This window comes from Nestor notabilis, unplaced genomic scaffold (genome assembly GCF_000696875.1).
Source record: "Nestor notabilis isolate BGI_N333 unplaced genomic scaffold, ASM69687v1 scaffold31607, whole genome shotgun sequence".
NCBI classification, from domain to species: domain Eukaryota; kingdom Metazoa; phylum Chordata; class Aves; order Psittaciformes; family Psittacidae; genus Nestor; species Nestor notabilis.
Genome location: NW_009935693.1, coordinates 12,807 through 35,604, shown reverse-complemented (window position 1 = coordinate 35,604; position 22,798 = coordinate 12,807). Strand labels below are relative to the sequence as shown.

Genomic DNA, 22,798 nt, shown 5'->3' with positions numbered 1-22,798 from the left:
TTTCCCTAAACATATGCATAGATGCACTTCCACTAACAGAAACCTGATTTTGATAGCTCTGGGGTGTAGCCAGCCTGGTAATTTGCGCAGTGTCTGTATTTCATTAATACCATTTGAGGTTTGTAACTGAGAAAAGAGTGAAAAACAGTGTGAAAAGCATTTAGGAGCATGCCAGTATGACTTTTTGTAACATCTTTTGATAGTCCCTTTTTAGGATTCCAGTACCAGGTACCACTGTCAGATTGTTCCGAATCTTACAGGTATAGGTTTGGGGGTTTGTGTTTGTTGGCTTTTTTCCTTTTTTTTTTTTTTTTAATTATTTATTTTCACCATTGGTATTTTATGTGACAAAAAGTACCTGGGGACATTTTGGATGATATTTGTTCCATACTTCATAATTTCTGACAAGTCAAGCCTACTACTGCAGCTCAAGCAGTGGTTGCATTATGTTTTTAGAACTGCAGACAACTGCAGCTGAACAAGCTATTACTGTTAAAAATTCTTAATCATCCTACTTTATATTTCCAAAGCATTTTGTGTGCATGGACTGAGTTTACCCTCAATAAGCATTTGTGACTGTTATTATCATCCCAATAGTCCCCATGGAGAGATGGAGTTAGAGTGGAAGAGTGAATTTCCCGCATTCACAGAGGAAATCATTAGATAAACATGACTGAAGCCAAGAACACTGTTTTTAGGCCCCACTTGGTTTCGCAATCTGACTATGAAGGGCAAGAACAAGCAATTTTTGAGGCAAAGCCTCAAGGAAAGCAGTCAGAGAGGTGTGGTGGGACAAAGGCTTTCTCAGGAGGAAGCTTTTCATACCGATTTCAGTGAACTGGTCAAATTTGAAGGTTATACAGATGGCCGTCTGTCCGTAGAACTCCCCAGTAGCTGGATACCCATAACCATCCTCAGGGATGGGAGGGAACAGGGGCACACTGTGAATCACCCAGAAACCTTGTGATTTGTCCAAGAGTAGAAATCCTGTCAAAAAAAGTTATTGCAAATGAATGAAGGAGGAAAAACCCCTGAGATGGTAAAGCTGTGTCCTACTTTGGATTTGCTGCTGTAGACACCATACTTCGGTGTGTTTATGTCTACAGTAAACTGGCTCTAGAGTAATGGATTTTAGGAGACACCATTTTGTATTAAAATGACATTAATTCTCATTAATTCTCTCCTACGTAGGCAAACTCAAACTATCACCATGTTTCTTTTGAAAAAGAAATCTTTTCAAACTGCTTCTCTTTCTCTGCTTAGATTTTGCCTTCAAAACGTCTGTTATTTAGTGGCTGTGACCCTTTCTCCACTGCTCATTTTCTTTCCCTTCATATATTCACTGCATAAGGGGAAACAGACTCTGTCAACACTGTGTCTTCCTTTCCAGACCAAATTCTCTTCCAGAGGGCAGCAGCAGAGAGATGGGCTGTGCCTTTCCTGCAGCAGGGTGCTCTGCGGAGAAGCACAGCTCCGGAGACATCCCCACCGCTGCAACCTGAGCACACAGCCCTGCAAAATGTGTTCGTTCTGGAGCCAGGCTGGGCAAACCCCATCTGCCTCCTCAAGGGAACAATTAGACCTACACTAAAGTTTATGCCTAAAGTCTTGCTTTACTTTAACTGCATATTTTAGTGCTTCCATGATCTTGGCAGCAACTTCTTGCCCCAGAGAGAGAAAGAGCGGAGGGGGTTATGTTTAGGGTGCCTTTGCCCTCACACCTTGTACTGCTGTTGCCGTTAGGCTCAGGATGATGTGGTTTATACTCACGGAGAGGAGCTATACGAGTTTCAGCTCTTGAAAACAAAGGGTCCATAAGCCCTCAGAGTTTTTCAACACAGCACAGGCATAGCAAAACAAAAACAGAAGCTGCAGCATATATAACTATACAACAAACCACACATCATGCAAATCATTCTCCAGTTTTGCTTTAGGCAGAAATTTTAGATCTGCAGATAGACAAACAGACATGTAGATGTTATCCACAACTTTAGAAAGGAGAAAATAATAGCTTGGGACTCTCCCTGTACCTTTGGTATGTCCTCTTTTCCACCCATCTGACTGAGGGACCTCATCGTTGTATATCGCATATGCAATGCTGTTCTTCTGCAGGAAAACACACATTTCTGAAACATGACATTGAGTGAATAGGAAGGCTTTTAAGTGAACATCTGCTGGGAACAGAAGAAAGAATTCAGGACTTCTCTGTGTGAACATCACGAGCCTGATCTTTCTCCCAATTCAGCTGACACAGTCTCTGCAGAAGTTACAGTAAAATAAACCTGAAGACTCAGCATTAGGGTCCCAGTCAATGTAAGTTGGAAGTTCTCTCAGTCATTGCAGTAGACATTCCTCAAGAGGACAGATAGGCTCACTAAGACAATTTAAATGGGGTTATTTGGCACACACTTGCAAAGAAGTCTTTTTTTGTGCCTCTCTGATTTAGCAACCAGATTTGCTGAAAATATTTGCCAAGGAAAGATTGACTGACAAATGTTCTTATGAAGGACAAGCAAATAATGCTTTGGAAAAGCAACTAATGCATTTTTTTGCAACATACTTGCATACAAACACACCTTATTCCCCCTCGACAGAGACTTCAAAGGAGCTGGGACATGCTTCCCCTCCCGATGTGCTTTGAGTTTGCAAACAGTTTATTACAATTACTGCAACTGGAAGAGGACAGTTGACCAGTTTGCCAATATTTGACTGGCTTCTGGGAATCTCTTCTACATATAAATTCATGACACTACCACTAACCCTCAGCAGAAATGCAAAGACACACCCATCTCCAAAGGGTACTATGGAAGTGGTAAAAAAATAACTATAGGCAGATCTTGTTGTATTTTATAATCACTTCACACAAATATAAACGAGGTGTCTGACTGTGAGGTTAAAAGAATAAAAGGCCTAACAAGCAGCGTATCACTGCTGAAGCAACACAGTGATTTCAGGGGGGAAAGCAAAACCCCAACTTGATTTGGGACAGAGCATGAAACACACACATGGGAGGGCTTAGACAAGTGTCTATGACAGTCATCACTGGCCCTGGCCTGAGTTCACAGCCAGCTCACAGCTCAGATGTTGCTCTGTGTGAATTGTAGAGAAGCAGTCAATGGGACTATGTACCAATGCTCACTTTTTTGATGGGCAACACTTTGACTAGAAATTAGAAGTTTGAGAACAATTTCTAATTGTAGCCAAAACTGCAAATAATCTCCCAGCTGTCAAGACGCTCCCCTTGATGTGTTTTAGTAGATCCAGTCCATCAGGTCCGGCCATAACTACGTGCTTATTTTGGCTGGTTTAATTTCATTTGCGTGTAATATCAAGTAAGCATACCAGCAGAATAGTAATTAAATGTTACTTGCCTGGGATTCATATGTCTCGTACAGCTGCTTCAGTGTTTGCCCCAGAGCACCCTGTGTCATGTTGACGAGGTATTTTCCAAGCTGCCACTGTGGAGCCAGGGTGTCCATGTACATGTATTCCAGCCCCACCATGGGAATCTCTCCCTTGGTGTGTTTTGGCAACTTGTAAAGAGCAAACCTGCAACAGTGAAGAGCAATTGTTTATTTACAGCCATCCTGTTTTAATGGAGGTGTAAATCAACACCTCCTCCCTGACTGAGGATTTAAGAGAAGGGTGATTCTGAGTGTGCCTATGCTAGTGGGGGACCAGTGCCACCAGTGTGGAGCACGGACATCTCAGCTTGAGATGGTGACCCAGTGCAGGAACCAGCAGCAGTTCAACTGCACAGTACCTGCTGCAGACAAATTTGTTCTGCTTCTTAGCAAGCAAAGGGGGCTGATTCAGCACAAAACTCATCTTGCTGTGGCTGGACTGCTGCTCGTACCCTGGAAGAATTTGAGGTAGCCCTGATGTGGAGTCACATTTAGCTGCCAAATCCCTATTACTCCTGGTTCTGGTAGAGAACCTCAGGTCCCAGACTTAGTCTGACATTCTCATGGTCGACCTGGACACCTCTTACAAATATATTTTAATTTTACATAAATATAACTTTACATGAAATAAAATTGTGTATTGTAATTATAAAAATGCTTAATGTTATGTTTATACATATTAAACCCATAAAATAAGTATAAAGCCATGTGATAATGTTATTCCAATCCTGCTTTTCATAACAGACTCACGCTCTCCTGAGCTGTTGCAGACTGGATATTTGCAAATCGTTAGCCAGAAAGACAAATCTTTTCCCAAAGATTGAGTATTATTTGAGTATATAAGTATTCTCAAAATACTGAGTACTCAATATTGTCAGCAAATGGCTCACTTCATATTAATGTCCCTGATGAAGTAAACAGGTTTTCCCAGTGTACAAGCCCATGGGATTAATTGCAATGTAATTAATTGAGACACTTTCTTTGAGTGCCATACTTGAGTAATTTGTTATTTACGTCATAGTAAGAACTGAGTAGCATTATTTTTGATCCTATACTATTTACCAAAAATGCAGACTGACTGTGCATAACCTTTCAAGTATAGCAGGAGGAGTAAGCCTTTCCCAGTGTATTTACAGTCTTGAGTTGGTCCAGAAAGGCAGCTCTGAAAGCAGGTAAGAAGTGGCAGGAAAGCATGTTGCTAGAGGAACACTGAATCAGTGGGAAATGTACAGGCAAGAACACACCACTGGTGATCCTGGTAATCCACCTGCGTTGCCAGTGACTGAGTGATGTTCCTTAAATATCTCAGGAGGAATTGTTGCTGATGACAGACCGAAGAGAAGAAAATTATTTGGATAGCAAGGCTGGGGAGAACTTTACACGCACAAGGATTCACAACAATCCCCTTTATCTGAAATGAAGATTCGGAAAGGAGAGGAACAGCAGTAACTACAATAGTATGAGCTGATCCAGGAATTAGTATCTGAAGCCTTTCCAAACTGCTTTGAAATGTATTGGAAAATTTATGTTCTTGGGTGTTTACAGCCTTGCACCTGGCAAATCTGCATTAGCAGGTATGCTTATGGAAATGCTAGTGCTCGAGCTATCAGCAAATTGCTTGCCAGCTCCCAGTGGGTACATGTTTTGGCCCTTTCCCGAAAGCCAGCTGAGTGTGTTAGCAATAGAAGTTGTATAAAAGTCTTCACTGCTATTTGTGCACAGGAAGTTTCTCAAGAGCTTAGGCAGTGGTAGGAGCACAGTGAAAGTTATTTTCATGAGAACCAGAAGGCGGCAAATCCGCTTGTACCCAATTTGCATTGTCACATTGTTTCCTTGTGACTGAACACTAACTTGCTCCAAATAATCACATCTTCATTTCTAATCACATCTTTACTACTTCTCTCCATCCCTTTTCCCCCAAAAAGCCCAAACAACAGGCATGTGTGGCTTCCATTCTTGACTCAGCATTTCTCAGAAAGCACAGTTTTGGCTTTAATTTGCATGGAAAGCTTCCCACAGAACACAGTGAGTTTGGATGAATAAAGGAACGACTCTGCGCGCTCCTTAGAGGGCTGAGCTTACGGCCATTTGCTCTGGTAGCCCCTGCATGAGGTGCAGTGAAGGCGGTGGGATGAGCTCCTGAGAGGAATGAAAACATGGGGGAGACTTTTGCCAGCCCCAGCACCATGCGTGGATAGGAAGTGCAGGCACAGCTGGGGAGTGTAGATGGGACCAGGTCAGATAGGGCAAGTGATTCCTCTGGTTTAGTGGCAAATGAAAGGGTGCGTGAATACTAATAACAAGTAATTATGGAATGGTGCAGGATGAAACCACCAGATAGTAGGAATTCAAATAAAGCTCTTGCTAACTGAATATAAAACCTGCAATGCCATGTTTGTTTGAAAGAGCATTGACATCTTTTGGTTAAGAGGAAGCATTTTTTAGCAGTTTCAGTTCTGCTTCTACTATCAGCTTCATAGCAACCAAATCCAGTCAGGCAAAAGCTGACTATTTCTTGTCAATAAACTAGGACGACCACTGCAGACAGGCAAGTTTCTCTTTCATTTGTTCATAGCACATTGGAAAGGAAATCCACCATTCTTCCTGCTAAATTTGTCAGAAGGGAACATGATTTTGCCTGGGCAGATCCCCCAGTTCCCATTCGGAATGAATCCCACATTGCTGGTGTTTACACAGAGACACAGTGAATTACTCCTGGACACAGTTTTCAAAGAATTTCTCAGAGAATTTGGATACAAAAATTGTGTTTAAGAAATGGATGGTAAATGGGGGGGGTGGGGGTGGGGGTTTGGGTTTTTTGTTTGTTTGTGTTTTGGTCTGGGTTTGTTTGGGGTTTTTTTAACTTCAGCACAAACAGACTCATTCTGCAAGGATTAATTACAGTTTGCGGAGAAAGGAAATCTCTCGTACCTTTAAGGCGTTGGGTAGCTGCACCAACTAAGAGTTTGAGTCCTGAAAAATCACACTATCCAGAAGGGCCTTGGCAAGGGTGACAAGTCAGAGGGATAGACCAGACCCTCATACGTTTGATGCTCCGCTAATACAAAACAATGCCAGCTTCATGCTCCTGCTTGAGTAGCCTGGCTGTGGCAGGAGGAGCTCCTCCCTTCCCTGCAGTTAGCAGTCAGCGCAAGGGAACGGGAGTGTGAGAATAGCACCTACTTGTATCCAAACTAATCATTGTTCCATGAGAAAGACACTTCTTTTTGACATTGGTTGATATTTATCTTTGGGAGGCTTCTGTGCTCTTTTTTCAAGAGCCCTTATTTCACTTTTTAAACCTGGGCTGGATATCATGTAATTATACTTTGTGTCTTTCATCTTCAAAGCACATTAATCCAATTAACCATTTAATACTCAAACTCAGGCTTGCTGCTGGCAGTGGGACAGTACCAACTCCAACGAGCCAGCGGCTCTGGCGGCAGGGAACGACCTCTGCTCCCACCACAGGGCGCAGCCAGTGCTTTCCCGCATTGCTGTCCCCACCTCGCATCCCTCCTAGGGTGGCTCAGCAATGGCAGCAAGGGGACGTGTCCTACCACACTGCTCTTCATGTAGGAGCAGCACGGCTAAGGGTGAGACACACGTGCGCAGCTGCCGCCAGCGAGTGCAGCCTTGGCACCCGCACGGAGGTTACACTCCCTTTGCTGATGAGACATGAACACTGTGTAAAGTAGTGATTACTCTGCAGTTAGTCATAACGCTGTATGGTGGTTGGTTCAGTGAAACAAAATTACATTTCAATAACTTATCCTAGGTTTTCCAAATTCAAAATTCAGCTACCACTCACAGGCAAACAGGATTAGATCAGTGATTGCTATGCATTACTTCCCAGTGATCCACCTACTCCAAGTGCTTTAATCTCAAGTGTTGTTTACTCACCCAGTGTTTCTCCCCTGCACAGTATTTACTTACCAATCAACTGCCTCCCCATTTTCATTCCTGCAGGAGATCTCAGCTGCCCCCAGGGGCAAGGAGGAGAGAAGCAGTAGCAAAGCGGGGTGACACCATGCAGATCTCGCGGGCATTTTGGTTTCTCGGCTGCACAGGGCGAGCACTGGGTAGGCTCTAAAAGGAGAAGTTGTGTTGCATAAACTGTGAGCTGCTGCTGTGCAATGCAGTGAGCACACCCTAGAATGGCAGAGCCAGCCTGGAAGTTGGGCTTCCAGGTCCCGGCAGCAGGGCCAAGACTCCTGGGAGCCACTGGAAACTGTTCATGAGCAACAAAATGGCAGAATAAGGGTTGTCAAGTTATGTTTTTGAGAAAACTTCCACTGTATTTTAGGAGGTGCTGTTCGGACTATTTAGAATACTTACGGTACTCTGCTTTAAGAAAAAAAAAAAAGCTGCAAATAGGGAAACCCTTTTTCTTTTCTTCTTAGTGCTGCAAGACTGAAGTATGAATTTTTTACAACGATCTGAAAAGATCTCTGTGTTCAGACAAGCGAAACAAAAGCATCTCACTGCTACTGCACCAGCCCTTGTACCCAGCGCAGCCTTTGCACCCTTCTGCAAAGATGGTTTCTGGTGAAGTGCTGAGCTCTGCCCAGCTCTGGGGGCCTTCGTCTGCCCGTGGGGGCTGAGCCCGCAGGGATTGACAGGCAGAGAAATACTCTGAGCCACAGCAATTTACTTACAGTTAGTTAATACGGTTTCTTAACCATCTTTTAAGTGCATTAGCGTGTCTCTTGGGAACAAACATATTTGAATTGAGCAATTTTACATCTGATAAGCTTTTAGAAACTCACACATAAAAAGCTTCAGTTTGTATTTTGTTATGTAAAATATTCTTTCTCCCTCCTCATTATGCTTACACTAAAAGGTGATGATTTACATTAAAAGATATTGATACCAAGTATAGGATATTTCAGCCTTAGGGAAAATCTAGTGCAGCAAGTTCTGGATATTTTAGCACATCAGAAATTCTCACCACCTTTGCAGTATTTTATTTCCTTTCTAGTCTAACCTCTCCAACATTGTAACAGATGTGTAAATGGGGGGTGTTTGACAGCAGCAGGATAAAATTGAATAGGGCTTAGCACAAATATAACCAGCGATCTCAGAAAGCCAGGATTTTTGAGATGCTGATCAAGACCTGAATTTCGCTGCTCAGACTCGCTTCTGATCCCTTTTGTAGATCAGAACTGTGTCGTGAGGAAACACTTTCAACTAGCTGAGCTCAGCCTGTCTTTTCTTCTTGCTCTCAGGAATCGCAGCGTGCACAGAGGGGGTAATAAAACACACAACATTCCAAGCACGTGACAGCTGCTTCCATTTTGTGTTTGGGACTTACACCTGGCTACCTCTCCACCCCTCACAGAAGAGCTGCCTTGGTACTCACTGCTTCCAGCCTCAGAGCACCAAGTCCCTGCACTTCTGCATGCGTGATGGGTGCAGCCCTGGGGACATGGAGCGCCTGCTGGGCTCTGCCTGCTCTGCCGTGCAGGACCTGGACCAAACTTTGCCAGCTTCTGCATGAAAACAGGGAGGGCTGAGCACATGGCACATGCAGAGCCTGAGAGCGGCTGGGAGAGCTGGGAGCCGGAGGTGGTGACTGTTCTTGGTGCCAGGGAACATCAGGAAATGTACGTAGAGGTGCAGCCTTGGCCTGGCAGAGTGCCTGTGGGGTTGCAGGTGTGAACACTGCCTGCCCTCTGCATGGCTGCACCTGCAGTGACTGAGCGCGCTGGGACACGTGGGTTCAGAAAGAGATGTTGGAGAGGAGACCCAGTGAAAGTCTATAGAGTCTGGACTAACGCAAAGATGATGAACAAGACAGACTAGTTTACTGTTACTCATGGTGCATGATCTGTCCCCTGTAAAATTTTAAATCTCCATCACAGCTGCCACTAACATAATAATAGCTTTCAGAAACGGTTTTGATTCCCATCAGGACTTTGCAATTTATAATGGAAATATTTTCATTATCACAGGTAACCAGAAATAAAGGCCATAAACATTGTTTGTTTCATTGACTGAGTATAACTCAGGCTTCCACTGAGTTCCATTACAACTGTGATGTATTTTTTTCTGCAGATCAAGGATGTAGAAGTCCTCAACTGCGAATATGGCAAGAACACAATTAAATTCCTTCGTCTCCATAGAGAAGGAAAGAAGCACTTTGTTAAAGAAGTGGAAGTGTGCACACATCTCCGGCTGACTTCTTGTCATGAGTACCTGGATGGAAACAACTCTGCTGTGATACCTACAGACACCATAAAGAATATAGTCCTTGTGTTGGCCAAGAAAAATGGGGTAATTTTTATTTTTTAAGTAGCCTTGTTCTTTCTTATGACTTCATTTGGGAATGTTTGTTATAGTAACCTTTCATTTTCAAAATACATCAAAATAATCTCCCTGCCATCCGCATGTCAGATCACCACTAGTGACCTTCAGTGATTTGGGCGAAAATTTTTCCTCCCCCAGTCTTTAGCCTGTGGACTCCTCCTTACTCTTCCAAAGTCTTTTATTTTCTCACAGAACTAGCAGGACTTTTTGTAGATTTGTCATGGAGGATCCATCTTTTTAAATTTAATAGCGTGTAATACTGCATTATTCCTATATAGCATTTTAAACAGGTCTCAAACTATGTGAGACTCCTCTTAATTTTGTTAACTGTGTTCTTACCTCCCTCAATTGTATCTATCATAATGACAATCCGTAGTGTAAAATGTCTGTCTCAGTAATGAAATCCCATCTTTAGCCTGCAAAGCTTAATCAGAATAAGCATAAAGCTTCTCTAGCAGTTCCTCTCAGTCCAAGGACTGCAGCTCACTATACCACAGAATGGGAGACTTTTGATATGAATCTAGCTGTTATTTGCAGTGCATGCGGCAAGCTGATCAAAGACTAGGCACAGTGTGCAACACCAGAAATGAGAGAAATCTGTATTTTTAACACCACTGATCTTTCCCAAATATTCGCAACAATGAGAACAATCTACTCTCGTACATGAGGCAATTGCTTCTTTCTAATAATACTGTTTGCTGTCTTAGATCGCAACTTTAGAACAATTTGCTATAGATATCTGCCAACACTTCATGACAACATTTTGCCAAGTGGCGTACGTCAAAACCTACGTTCAAGAAGTACCATGGCAACGTCTACATGAGGTATCTAAAATACTGATACATTCCGTTTGTTATTCTGAAGCCATTCATCACTCTCTTAGTTCTTGTTTTCAAGAACTAAGATAGTATTTACTGCACTTTTACTTACATGTCTGCTCTAAATTGCAGAATGGCGTTCCCCACATCCACTCATTCATATGTGTTCCTAATGGGATCCGCTTTTGTGAAGCTGAGCAGTGCCGAAATGGTGAGAAAACAATTTGCAGCTTCTCCTACTGTAAATATTTCTGCCAATGAGAGATGAAGATGTTTTAGAGATAGCTAAATGTGTTACAGGGCTTACAGCACACTAAACCACTCCAGAGGTCTAATACAAAAAATTCTTTTATAGTCTAACTTGGCAGTCCTGATCTCTGAGACATGGCTGAAGAGCTAATGTAGCTCACATTTGTGTATATATCCTAAACGTATAATGCACAACAGCATACCCAGCTGAACTGCTATACACTGTCACAGGGTTTAATAGCATCCTGAGAACAGTCTGCTTACTTTTTTACATTATACTATATTCCGCAGTCTCACTGTTATCATCATCCTACAGATGATGTACCATGAAACCCCACTGCTGCAGGTCGATTGCCTAGTTTGCAGTTATTTTCAAAACCCTGCCGACATGCCTTGGTTTTATTTCTAAGCAAGCTGCAGTTTCATTGCTGCAAACCAGGCTGGCATGAAAATGGTGAGCACTCAGGACTACATGCAAACAATTCTTCACATGAAATTACTGCAGAGTGTGCATAGTATTTTTGCATGCTGTGCATAAACAAAGCACTGTTTGGCTTCACTAATTGTTTTATGATACTTAAAAGACACAGGTTTTTGAGCTCAACTACCTGTCCATAAACTGGCATTCCAAAGGAAGTGTAAAAATTATCTCTTCTTGCTATGACTCACAATAAGAACATAAATTCAATCTCACTGTGTTGGTGTTTCATTTAACACACCTTTCAGACTACTGGGAAATGACCTAAGGCCACTGCATCATTTCACACAGTGGGTTTAGAGGATTTAGTTGTTAGTTTGGTATCTATTACTGCCCTAATGTAACTTAGAACTATTTCCCATCCTATGCTCTCTCCCTGTTTTCCTAATGTGTCAGTTTTAGGACCAGTGGCAAGACCAGTTTCACTGTCAGACAAGACACAAGTCCTGAAAGGCACATTTGAGCACTGTCCCTGTGTTCCTACTGAAAGAGGGGACCCGTACATGTCTCCTGTGCCTCTTGGCCTAATGCTATTAATGTTAACTACTGCTGTATTTTTGGCAGCCTCAATAGTATTAACATTGGTTTTGGGAAAATGTTAAGGAAAAAAGCTGAATTAAAAAAATAAAGAAAAAGCGTTTATGCTTTCCTGAAAAGCTGCTGCTCTCAATGTACAGATTGAACTAAATTTTTCATCAGCTTGAAAATTCAGCATGAAATTCTGCAATTTCAGGTTGTATGCAAACAAAAAAAATCCTTTAAGGCTTACTGAAGAAACTGCCTTTCCTTCTTAGCCTTCCCTTCATGTAGCCCTCTAGCTGTTTCTTTAGGATTCCCTGCCTAGGTGAACAATAACCAAAGAGAAGATTTCAAATCTCTTTTATTTTTCTCATAAGAGAACCTTCCCTATATTTAGCATCCTCCTATGCACCTATCAGCCAGGCAAAGAAATTTATTTCTCAGTTAATCCTCTTTTAACATTTTTCTCATCATTAAAAGAAACCCAGTGAGACTTAATAGAATTGTAGGCTTATTTTTTTTACCATTATATCGGCTGATAAAAGGCTCGGAGTTTTTTAGAAACTGAAAACATCATAAGTAACTTAACAGAGCCAACATTTGGCAACTGAAGACACCACAAGCACAAAAAATGCTGAAAGCACAGCACGAGCTGCTCACCTTGAAAACTTTCCCTATGCATTATATTCTTCAGTGCAAGTTTTTGGGTGATTGCTACACAGCCACCCAGCCTTTCAGTATATCATTCATCGTAAGGAGCTGCTTCTAACAAGGCCACGGATTTGAATATGAGATAAATACGTCTCCAGGTTCACCAATAGTATCTACACTGCATTAATACCTTTACATTACAATCTTATACCCAAGCAATGAATTCATCAAGATCTGAACAAACCCCAGAATATCCTGTCCAAGGACAAGTCTCTTCTTTAGATTTTATTAAAGCTTTAGTAAATAGCAGGGGGGTGTAGCCAAAATTATAGATATACCTCCTTGGACTCATTAAAAAACAAGAGAAAAAACACATGAAATGCAGTTTTGATAATGTCCAGGACAGAGCAGTTTAAAAAAAACCCAAAACCTCTAAACAATCATGTCATTTAGAAGTATCAGTCACAGTGGAATTATTTCCAGCATAAATCCCTGCAAAAACACAGTTTAAAGACCAAGTCTGCCAGTCTTTCTAGCCCAAGGCAGGATTACTGTGCGCCACATGTATTCAAGGATTCATTTTTAACTAGGTAATACGAGCACCAAGAGCAGCACAGAAACAGCAGCCTGAGCTTCAGCCACTGGCTATCTGTACAGGCTCTGAACACGCCTGCATGCCATAAAGTCTCTCTTTTCTGAATCTGCTTTTATTTGGCAGCTCTGGTCAGTGAAATTTTCAGCTATCAGTTTGGTGTCCTCTAAATTACTGACCCCTTGAAACTGTTTAGCTGCCATCCAAAAGGTTTGTCAGAAGAAAAAGTTCAGGACACAACTTTTTAGCGGTTTGGTTTTTAGAAGATGATGCTCCACCCATGCAGCAGTGATCCACAACAGTGTGTTTTATAAATAGTGGCTACAAGCAAAAACACTGTCAGTTTGAACCTGTGGGTGGCATCTGTATAGGTGCCAGCTCCTGCTAATTAGCTGAACGGCAGGATTTGCATTGGCTCCTTGCCCTCTCGTTCTCACAGATGCAAAACTCACAACAGGATGGGCATGTAAAGCGAATTTCTGATGGAGGCTCCACGTCTTTGTACTGGGAGTTTCTACACTTGACTGTGCTGTTAGAAAAGGCTCACCACATCTCTCCTGTACACAGTAGCACTAGTAGCCTATTTCCTTTCCCTTCAGAGCAATTAGTAGTCCCCGAACTGACATCAGTAAGAGCCAACCCAAAGCATGTCAAGGAGGTAAGATAAGAGGGTGTTCTCAGCTCTCCTTGATTGCAGGTCAGGGATTCTCTGTTTTCTAGATTGAGCTCCAACTGCAGTAGTTTCTGTCTTGTTTCTTACCTCTCTGCTAATATTAGTGTGCAGAAAGTAATTTTTAAAAGTAGTTAGGCTTGCAAGAGGAGCAGACGAGCGAGTCCTGGAGAGACAGCTTCATGGCTCTGCAGCTCTCACTGCACGTATGCACACAGAGGTTTCCTTCTCACTGCCTGAAAAGGGGCTCATATTGTCTCATGGTTTTGGATCACAGGTCCTCTGATTGTTTTTGCTGGAATTAAAGATCTGAAACTGATGAAGACAACACAGTCTGGATTTGAAGGCTTCTATAAGAATGAACACACCACACTTCCTGAAAGGAATGACAGGATTTTATGTGGAGAGCTCTTCTGCAAATGGTCATATGGCGAATGCAAGGATTTTGACTTTGATTGCACATGGTATACATCGTATCAAATAATATTTATTACCTAATCTATGATCCCAAAGTCCCTCTATACATCACAGCAGTTGTAAGGACCAGAACTGCAATTGCTGTGCACCAGCCACTGCCGCAGATCTCGGTGGCAGTGTTATCACTTGTTACAAGAGGAGAGAGGCACCCCTTGGGGGTACTCCTCTCTTTGATGGTGCATCAACAGACAGCATTTAAATGGGCAGTTCAGTGTTCAGTACAGAACACTTCAGGAGAAAAACCAACTTTTAGCAAAACACCTATTTGTGAACTATAGAGCTGGGGGAGGGGGACGGGGGGATTAGGAGGTGACAGGACAAAGAAATTGTTCTTCCATAAAATCCCATGTGCTACGTATTCATCAGAACAGACAGAGAAAATAAATCTTAAAAACCCAACAACAATAACAAGCCCACAGTAAAGCATTATGGATCTAAACAGAGACAGCCTATACAAGGTTTTGTAAGAACCTCTCTTACCTCTAGGAACAAAATCCGTGAATGTATCCTTGAAGCATTTGCTGGGCCACCTGACTGTGGGGAATATTCACCCTCTTACCAGAAAACTGTCAACTCCATCCAGATGCACGTCCTTTCCAAAGTACCACAGGTATCTTCATTCCTCCTGCTGATGTTTTACTTTAACAGTGAATATTAATCAGACCACTGAGAAGACCAAAATGAGCCTATTATTTCCTCTGACATTTCTAAATAAGACTGGAAATTGTTTGGTGGTACAACTGGATGGTCTGAAAAAACTATGAACACACTGAGAAGTTCACGTGCTGCTCCCTAGCTGTGAACACAATGGGAGAGAACATATCACTCAGTGCTTGGCAGGACATCAGTAAAAGTGAAAGGGGTGCTACAACATTGTTTACACGTTCAATAGATCGCATTAGATCAACTGTATATGGGGTGGGAAGGAGTGTTTGCATTGCTTTTCTTTGCAGTGACTGAAAAGATTGGCAGGCCATTGGCTAAAAAGGTGTCCTAATTCATTGTCTCATCCATTGTCTTGGTTTCAGGTACAGGTCATAGAAGTCGTCTTGAACAACACTTTTTATAATGTTGTAGACATGAAGAATCTATGTTTGACCAATGACAAAGAAGTAAGTAAATGCTCCAAGCACAACTTGCCTGGACTCAGCCTTAAAATACTCAGCCTTAAAGCATAGCAGCAGTTCTGCATAGAATAGGGTTAAAAGGAGCAAACTTTCTCTCCCAGCCCAGTGAAAGCTCCACCTTACCTCTGAAAGAGATTTACACTGATTACAGGAGAAAGATAATTGCCTCCTTGTGTTGTTGAGAAAAGCTAAAGGAATACAGTGGAATGTTTTGGATATCAAAGGGATTTGTAACAGAGACGACCCTCTGAATCATTCCTGTTTTCATCAGTGTTTCGACTTTTGGTTATAATGTCAACCTGCGCAGTTTTAACCAAGCATCATGGCATCCTTCCACATAGCCAGATAGTGTGAAAAGGCAGCCCACTATGGCTCTTCCTGCTCCACTGGCAGCACCACTGGGGCCAGGGAACATCCTTCCTGCAGTGGGGTTACAAAGAGGTTAGCTAGGCCATAGGCTGACTCCAGGTGACAGAAGACCTGAGAGAAGCATTCTACAGGAGCAGGAAAGGGATGTTTCTGTAACCATTAGGAACCAAAGCAGATTGGTCCAACAGTGGACAAGGTATAAAACAGACTTGTGATCAGGCAGAGGGTCATTTCAGCCTGTGATCAGCCTGTGATCAGGCAGAGGGTCAGAGATGCAGAGGATGAGATACATTTGCTCCTCCCTCCACAGCTGCTCTAGCAGACAGCCATGCCCAGCTGAAAGTCTGTTACGTTATCCTTGCGTGACAGAGAGAAACTGGGTTATTCCATTTTGTGTCAGTGGTTTATAGTCTGTTTATGCTCTAGTCTCCCTCGCTAAGTCTTGTGATTCTGCTGCCACACTATCCTACCCTTGCCCTCTTTCAGGTGGACATGATGGATCCACTTTCACTTAAGATAACAACATCTACCATTGATGTTTGTAACAGAAGGAAAGGGCCTGGGCATGATTTTATGTCATGCAGGTGAACAGCTGTAGTTTCTGCTGTGATGGTGCAAGCACGTCCCTGTCTCAGAAATGACTTCTCTGTGTTCATCCCCCTCAGGTTCTGGTTCCAGTGGAAACTCCTTATGGCTCCTGTGCGTGCACACTTGGCAGGAAGACGTTCTTAGAAGCACAAGCCCATATGCTAAAAGATGAAAGGCAAAGTCTGTTTGGACTGGCAGCTGCCCAGAGAAACTAAAGTTCTTGACTACACTCACACCTTCTGATAAACTTAATAGTATGGCTTTCCTATTAACATATAATCCTTATTGGCCTCTTCCATTGCTGACTACTTTTCCCTCTATGAACTCCTGAGGTTGGGATTTCTGAAGGACCCTCAGGAATTCAGAAATCAAAGTCTGTCCCTGAATCTCAGTGTGATTTGCAGGTTGAAATCCCCTATGCTCTTTTGGAAATTCCAGCTGGAAGCATTACAGTCAATTGATTTTTAAACCAGCTATTCCCAGACCTCTTAATGAAACAATTAACTTGATAATGTCTATAACATGTTTTTGACATGTAAAATCAGCAACTGTTTATTAATGTCCCTTCAGTAAAACGAATATACAGGCACAGTAGCAAATGTTTCATTGACATAACCTGTCATGACCCCTTGATGACACACTGATCTACAGGGCTGAGGTTCCAACCCCGTAACTGCATAGGGAATCAGACACAGGGAGTCAGACACTGATTTCTTTGTGAAGGAAATGAAGAAAAAAAGTAAGGAAAAGAAAGTCTCTCTCGTATCTCCTTTGAGGTGTGAATAATAACAGCTGTTGACTAATTTCTCTGCACGTATTCTGGCTGCATGGCTGCTGCTGCTGCTACTCATCAGACTCTACAGTTACTATATAACTACTTTTATATTAATCCCTGAGGTGTTTGAGGTTTTGGGCTATCTAAGTTTAATTAAATAGTTTTCCTAAATCTAATAATCTCCCCATGACTTCTGAGCAGGCAGGAGTCCACCTAAGTAACCCTACTATTTTGGGAGGGGTAGGGAAAAAGCTAGACAGACAGACAACGTGTATCTTACTTTAGTTACACCAGGTGATAGCTTTGAATGTAGAAAGAAAACTATACAGCCAACAATTCCCATCTTGCAAACTGCAGCTACCACATTTGCAACAGAACTTAGGACAGCTTCAAGCCATTGCTCTCATTTTCTGAGTGTCATTTTCACAGACTCCGTGTGACAGAGTGCAAATCCAAGAGGAATTGCCCAGTTACTTTTGAAAACTGCAATTTGGTTGTTTGTGCCTTCTCAGTTTGGCAAACCTGCAGCGTTCCTCTGGGTACAATCATTAAATTCATAGGTACTAAAAATGAGGAGCATGTCCTGCACTCTGTGATGTTTTGAGGTGCTTTGCAAGATAGGAACTTGCCTTGGTGAGCAGGACATAACTGATGCGAAGGGAAGACACTGCTCACAAGCCTGAGATATCTCCTGAAAAACAACAGGACAAATGACACCACAGAGTGAGGCTCTCCCATATATGCTGTTCTCTGGTCACTAGCTAATTCCCGAAGTTTTATTTACAACACTTTCAGCTTTTGCCAGGAACATTCTTTCATACCTAGTTAGATTGTGTTGTATTGTACTTGTGGGCTTATGTCTTGCTACTTCTGCCATTTTCAGGTGCTTGTAATTTATTAATGTATCTTTTAAGGGCAAATAAAGAGCAACATCAAAATAACGAACTAGTATTTGACTATTCACCAAATAAGAAATGAAACCATTTACTACCTGTATATAAATGCAAACACTGCAAGTAAAGAAATGTGATTTAGGTCAGCTAGTTTTACCTGATAAAGTGACCAGTCTTGTTCCAAATGACAGTTCACTACCAGTAGATGGAAAAATAGATGAAAAAGAATCTTGCTGAATATTTTGGCATTTACCTCTTTCTAAACAAGGCAGGTCTTCACAACCCACTTCCTCTCTACCTTACGAGAAGTTTATTGCATTAGGCAGAAAGTGTCCTTTGTTATTATTTGTGCTTCATTTGTGGGCTTGTAAGATAGCAGAGGACTAACCTTCCTGGCAGAACGAGGACACAACACAACAAGCAGTTGTTTGTTCAGACTTTCCTGTGGCAACAAGCACATGTTACACTCATGCAATGTGGTTTCTGTAAACCTTCACAGACATGCAGACTTTCAGCAAGTCTTTAAAGGCATCTCAGCACAGCTCCATCCAGCACTGCAAACCTGAGTCACTTACGTGGGCAGATCGCTTCTAAAGAAAGTACTTAGCAATCGGAAGAAGGCCAAATTTTCCATATGCAATTAGATTCAGATAACAATGGCATAAATCATTCTCAAAAATGGCACTTAGCCAGACTTATCTGGGCCTGAAACCTGACCAAATTTCCACTGGCTTCATTAGATTCAGTCTCCACAATGGACTTGCATTATTTTAATTGAAAGATATTTTTTGGTTTACTTCCTGTCCTGAGGAGCTGTTCAAGCTGTTTACTGTGTTTTACTCAGAGGCAGCTGTGATGCTTTGCTGATGAAATTACACTTGATGAAAATGAGAAGCAACTAGCAGATCGCAGAATTACCATTTAAAATTCATTTTCTTGCTGATAACATGAACCTCGCTGGCCCTATAGCTGGACTATATCCCAGTAGTTTATAGGGCCTGAAGCCTCCTACCAAGAAAGACAGCATTTCACGTGCATAAACAATCATTTTAGCATCCGATTCTTTCACATCCTGTCTCTGTTCAATTCTGATAACTGCCCAGGACAGTCCAACAGCAATCCTCCTCAGATGCTGACCATGCTCCACACACAACCAACGCCACATAGATAAAATGCACTAGCTAAACTTGTTAGCCAGTATTTAAAACAGAGATAAAGTGCCACTGTCAGGGTCAGTACAAGTGATCTGTCTTCACTGGCTGTATCACTCTATACATATATTCAGGCTACCTGCTTTCCAATACACATTTAAACCTTTAATGTGACCAAAAAAATCCCTTTCTGGCTAGAAATCCAAACATAAATACTTTTGAAGTTAGAATCCCACTATTTGTGTGCATAAACAGCCAACCATTTTCTTCCTGAAAGTGCACAGCTGTACCAAGAAAGGAAACCTATTAAATGTCTCCAGATACAGGATCAAAAATGTAAACTCACATCTCAGCTATAATTAGGATATGAACTGTTTACTGAGATTGATCCTTACCATTCACAGCAGGCTGGTCCCATAGGTATACATATATATTAGAAAATATATTATAAATTGCACTTGCTAGATCTGATGATGTATGACAGATCTATGGCAATCAAATAAGAAACAGCATCAGATGGAGTTAGTTGTTACATGAATTTATTACAGACTTGCAAACTTTCTGCTGCACTGAGTCGAAGCCTGACTCGTTCTCCTCAAGGTTCATACTAAATTACACACCAGGACAGCAGTTCACCTCTGCCAGGCTCTCAAAAAAACAAGTGGTGGAGATAACCAGGAAAGGGGCACATACCCGACAGGTGCCTGCCAGATAGAGCTGGAGGAGCACTTCATGGACCTGGGTGGCAGAAGCAAACATAATCATTCAGTCCTGTTAGCTGACCGTAGCTGGTCAGGTATTGCTGCAAGTAAGTGCTTGCCTGTGGGGATAAGCATTTGTAACCCAGGCCCTGATGGATGGATGGATGGATGTGTACAGGGGAGCCAGCCTAGAAGGGGCACATAAGGTAACAGAGGTGAGAGACACTAGAAGATAAGCACAAAGATGAGGGGGGAAGAGAAAAGGAGGGGGAAATACATTCACAGTAAAAAATGTCAGCCAAAACAAAGTAAAAGAAAATAAATTTAAAAAAAAAAAAAAAGGAAAAAAAAAATCAGTCAGGACATGTATCTCTCCCATCTGGCTACTGCAGAACTGGAAACAAAAACCCAAAGCAAACAATATTGGAGGGACAAAAAGGTAGAAAAATAAGGGGAGTAGAGAAAACATTTTGGTGCAGAGGGAAACATGACAGCAGAAACCAGAATCCCAAGTACTAAAAAGGGCTTCTGCCACCCCTCAAGAGCAACATTAGGCATGAATTCCCATATTGACATGGACATCTGACTAGAAAAGACAAGAGCTGAAGTTTCAATGGCCTTGTACTCCTGCAATGTTTCCAAATCTTCTAGATTACACATATTTCCAAGTAGAGAAGCCCAGGCAAAGTGGCATGCAATATTTACACAGAAGGAAGGGAGGGAGAAGAGGAGTATCCTTGCAAAACAGGGTTGCTATACACAGGCGCACACACACACTTTCACGCTTCTTCGTGTGATCTGGCCACCAGCTGGGGAACAAACTCAGCTATGACCTCCTTACTCTTTACTTCCTTCCTCCTGCTGCAATAGTACAAGATGAAGCAATGTTACTCTTGATGTGTGCATCAGTGCAAATGGTAAGCCTTCCCTCTCTTTTTTGATAAGATTTAGTTGCTACAAAGTCAGGGCATTCCTCAGTGTAGCAAGTGCTGCAGTGCTTACAGAGGGGCAGCTGGATTATAGCAATCATCTGAAAAGAGGAAGAGAACATCCTGAGATGAGTGCGAGCCTGCCAATGCCAAGACATTTGTTGTTGCCTTATCAGCAGATCAGCTGATGATACAGCAGTTACAACTGCTGACTGCTCCTTTAAAGATGCTCACGAGTGCAGCATATAAATGCAACAGTGGTCTCTGGTACTCACCAGCAACCTTCAGAAGCAGTGGAACTCTCACATGGAGACCAAGGGCCACTTACAGTCTTCATGGTGCTCCCCTTGGGCTCGCCAGGTGTTTGAGGTTACAGTTCCATCCCCCAGATTTACAGCATCTGCCACCTAATGTTATTCTGCGAGTAAGTTGAGTACATATCTGGAATCCAAAGGAACATCACTATATCAAACAATTCCTGAATTATAGTGGCTAAGCAAAAAGAAGAATTTAATGACCTTGTTACATTATCGTAGTAAAAAGAAGACAGCCTTCCCAACAGGAATGAAAGCTATGTATTAAATCAGTCTGCCATTATTCCAATGGAGACTGCCCTTGCAGGCTGATGACAGTCACTGCCCTCTGCATGTGCCCTGGGGGAAAGCTGCTGTCAAAACTGAGCAACGCAGAGTTGAAGGTGTATGAGGCCTTCAGTGTGATGGAATGGGATGTGGATGGGCTCTCCTGACTGACGTTCCTGAGCACCAACTAAGTCCTCTTGTTCTGTTGGAGGAAGCAGAAGCCAATCCATTGCCTGCCTAAATTGTTCCTGAGGTGAACGTGAGAGAGCAGAACAGACTTTCTCTGTACTGCTCAATTCATCCCGCTGCCTGCTGAGCCAGTGATGGTTACATTGTTGACATGCAAATTTGCAGTCAGTTAATTTCCCACACGACTTTTGGACCAAAATCCATACCTGGAAGGGAAGGAACTGCTGTTCTGACTTGTAAGTAAAAGAACCAGAGTTGAAACAAAGTGAGATAATGTTTTTTCTGGTCCTCCTCAGACTCATGCTTTGAATTTTAGATAGTATTTCCATTAAAAAAAAAGGAAAATACATTTGTAGCTTCCCCCAGACTCACAGAAAGTAAGACCCTCTGCTTCTCAATTTACTGTGATTGTAATTGAAGTGTGACAGTGGAAAGAGGAGTGTTGAAGATAAAGGATCAATTAAATGCTTGTTTCTAAAAAGAGGAAGTAGTAAAGGACTTGGTAGAATTTGAATCTGTTGAAAAAAAAGCAGTGAAAAGATGGAAGAGTTCATTTAGCGAGTAATCACTGATAGGGAGAGCCTAATGTGACATTTTGCCTTGGCCATTTCTAGGAGTGACTCCCTTCACTACAGCTGCTGAGTCTTGTCCCAGAATTATAAGAGAAAAGAATTTTCTACAGATTGAAGAAGTGCAGCACACAAGAGCCAATTGTTTTAAAGAAATGCAGAGGGAAGGGAACTATCAGCAAGCAGACAGACCCATCAGACCCATTTTCTCTGGCTTGAGAAAGTAACCTTGGTGGATAGACACAGCCACAGCCTCCATACACATGGAGCCTTTTATGTGCTTTATGTGTGGTACTCGGCACTATGTTTGGATGCAAAGGGAACACGTTACGCGTTGTGTATCTACAGCTTGAGAGGAAAGTGAACATCAGAGCTGATGAACAGTACTAATATATATTTCACAACCATCATTCCAAAAAGGCATTCTGTAATGCTTTCAAATCACTTTTAAAAGTGCTATGAAAGATTCTGAGAAATGTGCACCAGTGGTCTTATGAAAAGGGTAAGAAGAGAGAAAGGGAATAGGAGGACTTTGGCCGTAGCATGTCTCAGTTCTCGTGCTGACTGGCAGCAGGGCAGGGGGAGCTGACTGTTGTTCTGCTCCTTTAAAGCTGCCTCTAGGAGAAGGAGGCCACTCTCTAAATTGCTGGTTCAGCAAGAAAGCAAGGAGATCTGCAGCACCGAGACCATCCTCACTCTCACACCCACTATCAACTGAGCAGTTGGACATTGGCAGCTTAACCATCACACAAAGCACAG

At 42.3% G+C, this 22,798-nt stretch overlaps 2 protein-coding genes across 2 annotated transcripts in view; one reads left to right on the top strand and one right to left on the bottom strand.

The window, feature by feature from the left end:
• DNASE2B (deoxyribonuclease II beta) overlaps positions 1-7,453 on the bottom strand; it is a 9,315-nt gene extending 1,862 nt beyond the window's left edge. The window contains exons 1-4 of the mRNA XM_010017968.1: positions 7,341-7,453; positions 3,372-3,549; positions 2,031-2,106; positions 826-987 (exon numbers count right to left, since the gene is read on the bottom strand). Coding sequence (XP_010016270.1) covers positions 826-987; positions 2,031-2,106; positions 3,372-3,549; positions 7,341-7,453 — 529 coding nt within the window. The remainder of the gene's footprint in view (positions 1-825; positions 988-2,030; positions 2,107-3,371; positions 3,550-7,340) is intronic.
• The window catches only part of LOC104408380 (uricase-like), a 25,519-nt gene extending 8,912 nt beyond the window's left edge, over positions 1-16,607 (top strand). The window contains exons 2-8 of the mRNA XM_010017967.1: positions 9,462-9,680; positions 10,421-10,537; positions 10,664-10,742; positions 13,968-14,154; positions 14,654-14,777; positions 15,196-15,279; positions 16,329-16,607. Coding sequence (XP_010016269.1) covers positions 9,462-9,680; positions 10,421-10,537; positions 10,664-10,742; positions 13,968-14,154; positions 14,654-14,777; positions 15,196-15,279; positions 16,329-16,466 — 948 coding nt within the window. The 3' untranslated portion in view covers positions 16,467-16,607. The remainder of the gene's footprint in view (positions 1-9,461; positions 9,681-10,420; positions 10,538-10,663; positions 10,743-13,967; positions 14,155-14,653; positions 14,778-15,195; positions 15,280-16,328) is intronic.
• Positions 16,608-22,798: the final 6,191 nt, after the last annotated feature.